The sequence below is a fragment of the Apium graveolens genome, chromosome 2 (assembly GCF_009905375.1).
Source record: "Apium graveolens cultivar Ventura chromosome 2, ASM990537v1, whole genome shotgun sequence".
Taxonomy (NCBI): Eukaryota; Viridiplantae; Streptophyta; class Magnoliopsida; order Apiales; family Apiaceae; genus Apium; species Apium graveolens.
Genome location: NC_133648.1, coordinates 274,366,919 through 274,372,994, shown reverse-complemented (window position 1 = coordinate 274,372,994; position 6,076 = coordinate 274,366,919). Strand labels below are relative to the sequence as shown.

Sequence of the window (6,076 nt, the reverse complement as noted above, 5' to 3'; positions counted from 1 at the left end):
ATGTATTATTTTGTATCAACCATCACTTAAAGTGTCTTGTTTATATTGTAACAGATCCTTATATTGATGAAAAATTATTTGTAAAAAATTAAACCTACCATTGAGTAAATTATAGAAGAAAAAAAAAGTTCATTCATTTGTTAGTCATAAGGGCTATATAAGTCATTTACAAATATGAAATAGCAAATTTAACCTGATTAATTTAAAGTGATAAAAAATTTCAAATATAGGATATATTTATAAATACAATTATAAATGGGACATTTTTGTAAATCAGTTTTCAAAACTGGATATATTAGTAAAACACACTTAAAAATTTTAATAATATTAAATATATTTATCTTATTTATTATGAAATATATAATTCAAAAATAATTATCAAGTATTAATCGGATATCGGATTAATGAGGCTCGGAATTTTTTTTAAAATTATACCATTAATTAAAGTTATAAAAGGTACCGTGATCACTTTGTTTCGCCTTGTAAAAGGATACACCCAAGTACTTCCAGCTACATCAACAAAAACAAATAGCAAACCACCAAACTACAAAAATCTAGCTAGCTAAGCCTATCCATATACCGAAACCCAAGAAAAACTGTTACATTATCATGGAAGTTGTGAGCATACTAGAGGAGATGAACAGCAATATGAATTTTGAGGAGACCGAACTCCGTCTCGGATTACCGGGAAAAAATACTAGTAAACTGAAGAACAATATTCATGTTTCAACAAATGTTAATGGGAAAAGAGGATTTGTTGAGACTACTAATAACACTAGCAGTCTTCATGTGGATTTGAAGCTCAATCTTGTGTCTGGTCATGATGCTGATGACATTATGGATCAAGCTGCAGAGGCCAAGGTGACCAAGAATCTCCTCGGTGATGGTGGCTCTAAAGATTCAGTTACTGTCAAACCTCCGGCCAAGTAAGTGTTGTTGTAGCATAAGATCCCGTTATGATGTTTCTATGATACCTTAAGATTTTAAAGTAACGGGTTACTCTACATGAGTAAGATGTGTGTATGTTTGTGTAATTTTAATAGTATGAAATAAAAATGTTTTACAATATTATTGGCATGGATCTTCAGGGCACAGATAGTGGGATGGCCACCAGTGCGGGCACACCGAAAGAACATCCTCTCCTTACAAAAAAATGCATGTAGCAAAAATGATGATGAGCAGAGTGAGAAGATAAGCAGCCCCATGGGCGGCACCCTGGTGAAGGTGAGCTTGGACGGTGCGCCTTATCTTCGAAAAGTGGATCTCAACATCTACAAGAGTTACCGGGAGCTCTCTGATGCCCTCGGCAACATGTTCAATTCCTTCACCATTGGTAACCACTTGTCATGAACATAAACACTAATCTCAAATTGTATTTTAGATCCTCTGTCAATGTCATTTGTAGAATTTATGTGAAATAATTGAGAAGACTTGTGTTCATGACGGACAGTTTAATGTAAATGTTTTGAACCATAGGTAAGTGTGGGAGCCAAGGGATGATGGATTTTATGAATGAGAGGAAGCTGATGGATCTTCTAAATAGTTCTGATTATGTTCCTACTTATGAAGACAAGGATGGTGATTGGATGCTCGTGGGAGATGTCCCTTGGGAGTGAGTCTCTTTTTTTACCAACTCCTTTCATTCACTTACATCCTCTCATTTCATCTATCCTTCTATCCATTTAGTATTTCACCATTAATATATAGGGTTCATCCAACTTAAAACTAATTGAAATGGAATTTGATCGCTCGTAATTTGTATCGTTAAAATCGGTGATTTTTCAAGATAAACAGTAAGGATTCGTTAAAACATATCTAAACTTTTTTTTTGGATGATTAGAAATGAAATTAGTTGATTTCTTAGTTAGTGATCATGTTGTAGGAATTGGTCGATTTTTCAAAAATCACCGATTAATCTGTCTAACAATATTTGACCAATTCGTTAAATCATCCATAAATCAATTGATTTGTCAAAAATCGTCGAATAAATTAAAAATTGTTAAATCAACCGAATTGTTCTTATTTCCGAAACCTATAACCATACCAAGTGATAATATAAATCAAAAGATCACCCATTCTAAATTTATGTCTTAGCATTAGTTTAGATTTGAGTATAAAATAAGTCACTTCTTATCGCTTTGGATATTTTGAATTCAATGTGCAGGATGTTTGTTTGTTCTTGCAAGCGCTTGCGCATAATGAAAGGAGCTGAAGCAATGGACCTTGGTGAGTATTACTACTAATATTTTGCAAGCAGCTCAAGGGCGTACTCTGTTTCTTTTGATAATTAAATAATACTCACTCATCTTATATATAGATTCAAAATTAAAAAATTACTTATAATTTTTATGATAAAAAATCAAAAAATTTAGAAAGTCCAAAATAATATACCAACATTCGATCAGATTTTGAAATGTCAATAAAAAAAATTAGTGGCCAAATTAATAATGGTTTAAATTTCGATTTTGTGCTTTTTTAGCACCAAGAGCCTTGGAGAAACGCAAAAACAGAACATGAACATCTACAGCAAGCACAGCTGCACAGAGACAATGGAGTCGGCAGGTTGTATATATATATATATATATATATATATATATATATATAGTATTTATGTTTTTTGATATAGCAGTACGTAATTAGCGTGAGATTTGGACAAAGAAATAAATCTTGGAATTCAAGACATGGTTTGCCTCCAAAATGTTTGTAATTAGTTAGTAATTATAAATTAATGGTTTGTTTAAACAATAAGAACCTTATTTATTTTATGTGTCTGTGTTATTTACCCCCTTTGTTGGATACTTGCTTTTATAAAGTCTTGCATAAGTGATTGGAGATTATCTCTTATCATCTCAACTGAATAATATATAATCTAATTAGTCAAAAAAAAATCCCTCATTTATTATAATATAATTCAATATAGATTAATAAAATGTCAACTCCAGGGGGGCAAGAACATGTGCAAGATAATAGTTGCACACATATATAGATTATTATTGATATAGATAGATTATTATTGATATAGATCCGTTCATTCATAATTGATTGAGAAAAATAAAGAGGGGAGGAAATAATGGGGAAGTATGGTCGGGTAAATAGGGGTCCCTGGGGCATAACATAAGTGGCCCATTCCTACCAACCGAAAGAGATGTATGTCTGTATATTGTGTAATTACAATCTGTGATTAATAAATATAAATCAAATAAGTGTGTGCGTGAGTAAACGAAATTAAACAGAGAAAGAAAGGATATAACCAAATTGAGATCTTCGAGTCCAGTTGAAACTGTCTCCTTAAAGCTATTTCGTCTCTCACCGTATGTGTGAGTCGATAGCCTCCCAGGATAAAACGAGATATCAGTATAATCGATAGATCGAATATACTCTCAGCGAACTTGAACTAAGTCCGAGAACTATCACCGGAATACTGGAAAAAATTTAAGACTAAAGAGACCGAAAATGAAAGAGATGACTCTTATTCCCTTGACTTAATAAAAACTGATGCCTTAAGACTCTATTTATAAAGAGAGTCTTGAAAGGACTTATTTTTCTTTTCGATGTGGTACATGGTATTTATAAGAAAAACTAAGGAATAGGTTTGTGCTACTCTCGATGTGGTACAAAACCACTTTTCATATTAAAATGTAAAATTTTGGAATATCAGTTCTCATTCACCTTTTACTCATTTTGAGCGTATAAATATGCGTTGGAATCCCCTCGAAGAGGTATATACGTTCCAATAAATACACACCACTAACACATAATGTGTCTCACTCATATAGAGTCTCAAAATGATTCACAACTTAGTCTAAAATACTAAGTTTGTCCAACAATCCCCCACAAATGAGATTGATGGTCCAGTAGCATGCACCACATAGACAGACAGACGCAGAGCTTGACTTGGTGATAGTTCCGGCGGTCAGATATAGCATACGATAGGTAGAGAATGCTCCTTGAACCTTCGCTCGAATAAGTATATCGACTTTACTGGTAGACAGTATGACGCGATGTCCTTGAACTGTTCGACCGTTTGTGTAAACGATGTCATACTCATCACTATATCTTTCCTGACTCATTCAGTTCTCATGATTATGTCCATTTTGGCCATGGAACATCATCCTGGTTCTGCAGGAGTTTCTAAAGAATTGTGCCTCGCAATTCTCCTTTGAAGCGGCCTCACTTCTCTCCCACATAGGTGATCTTTATCTTATAGAGTAACCCGCGTTTACTCAACTGAATTCCATGTGTTCACTCCTGAACTCCATGTATTCATCAAAGATCATTAAAAGCTCAAAGCTTAACCTCGTACCTTACGGGTCTCACTGTTTCATTATCATAGGAACAGGCCAGGGGTTACCCCCACAGTGATTTGGTCATCATCATTTAGTTGTCTCATTGAACCAAATTCTTGGGATCTCCAGTCAGCAATGGTTGGGTGTCCACCATGATGCCGTTAAGCAATAGGCTTAAGGCCCATCCCTCTCGATGATTTCTCAACCACTTCTTTTGATAACCCTTTGGTTAGTGGATCCGCGATATCATCTTTTGACGGTATATAGTCAATAGTGATAATTCCGGTTGAGATCAATTGTCTAATGGAACTGTGTCGTCGTCGTATATGACGAGACTTTCCATTATACATCGTGCCCTGTGCTCTGCCAATAGTGGATTGACTATCACAATGAATCCCTACTGCAGTTACAGGCTTTGGCCATCTTGGAATATCCTCCAGAAACTGACGTAGATATTCAGCCTCTTCGGCGCATTTATCTAGTTCCACAAACTCAGCTTCCATCGTGGAATGAGTTATCATCGTTTGTTTTGAGGATTTCCATGATATTGCCGCTCCAGCTAATGTAAACACATAGCCACTCGTAGACTTAAGTGCTTTCTTCCTAGATATCCAATTTGCGTCAGTATATCCTTCTAATAATGCTGGGTATCTGCCATAGTGCAGTCCATAGTCTCGAGTTCCCCTCAAGTACCTTAGTACCCTTATGATCGCTTTCCAGTGATCAGCTCCCGGATTACTCGTAAACCTACTCAACTTACTAATTGAGTATGCAATGTCTGGTCTTGTACAACTCATGAGGTACATCAGACGACCAATTATCCTCGAGTATTCCAATTGGGAAACAGCTACACCTTTATTCTTGGATAAGTGCAAAGTCATATCCACAGGTGTCCTAGCTTTCTCAAAGTCATCCTTAAGAAACTTCTCAAGGATTTTGTCAACATAATGTGGTTAACTTAATGCGAGACCCTCTGATGTTCTAGAAATTTGAATTCCCAGAATTACATTTGCTAGTCCCATATCTTTCATGTCGAATCTTGATTTCAACATGTCCTTGGTAGATTTGATCACTTTATCATTGCTTCCGGCAATAAGTAGATCATCTACATATAGCGTCATCATGACATAGCCACTCTCGTTATCCTTGTAATAGGCACAGCTATCACATTCATTGATTTTGAAGCCATTAGCCAGCACAACCTCGTCAAATTTTTCATGCCATTTCATAGGCGCTTGCTTCAAACCATACAATGATTTCACCAATCTACAAACTTTCCTTTCTTGTCCTGGGACAACAAACCCTTCGGGTTGTTCCATATAGATTTCCTCATCTATGTCCCCATTTAGGAAGGCTGTTTTCACATCCATTTGATGTACAGTTAGATTACGCATTACAGCAATAGCAAACATCATCCTTATGAACGTTATTCTCGTTACAGGAGAATATGTATCAAAATAATCAAGGCCTTTTTGTTGCTTGTATCCTTTAATCACAAGTCTGGCCTTATACTTATCAATAGTGCCATCAGTTTTCAACTTCTTCTTGAAAACCCACTTGCTACCTAATGGTTTGCAACCAGTTGGCAAGTCCACTAGTTCCCAAGTATGATTCTGCATAATTGAATCAACTTCATTCTTGATGGCCCCTTTCCACATAGGTCCATCAGGTGAGGTAACCGCCTCCTTATAGGTTTTTGGGTCACCTTCTTCGAACAAATAGGTCATAAAATCAGACCCATAGGATTTCTCCGTTCGTTGTCTTTTGCTCCTTCTCACTACCCCCACATT

General features: G+C 35.7%; 1 protein-coding gene across 1 annotated transcript; it reads left to right on the top strand.

The window, feature by feature from the left end:
• Positions 1–475: 475 nt before the first annotated feature.
• LOC141708492 (auxin-responsive protein IAA14-like) lies at positions 476–2,782 on the top strand. Its single transcript, XM_074512148.1, has 5 exons — positions 476–926; positions 1,089–1,333; positions 1,477–1,612; positions 2,165–2,226; positions 2,480–2,782. Exons 1-5 carry the CDS (start codon positions 610–612, stop codon positions 2,515–2,517), a joined length of 798 nt encoding a protein of 265 aa, XP_074368249.1. The 5' UTR covers positions 476–609; the 3' UTR covers positions 2,518–2,782.
• Positions 2,783–6,076: the final 3,294 nt, after the last annotated feature.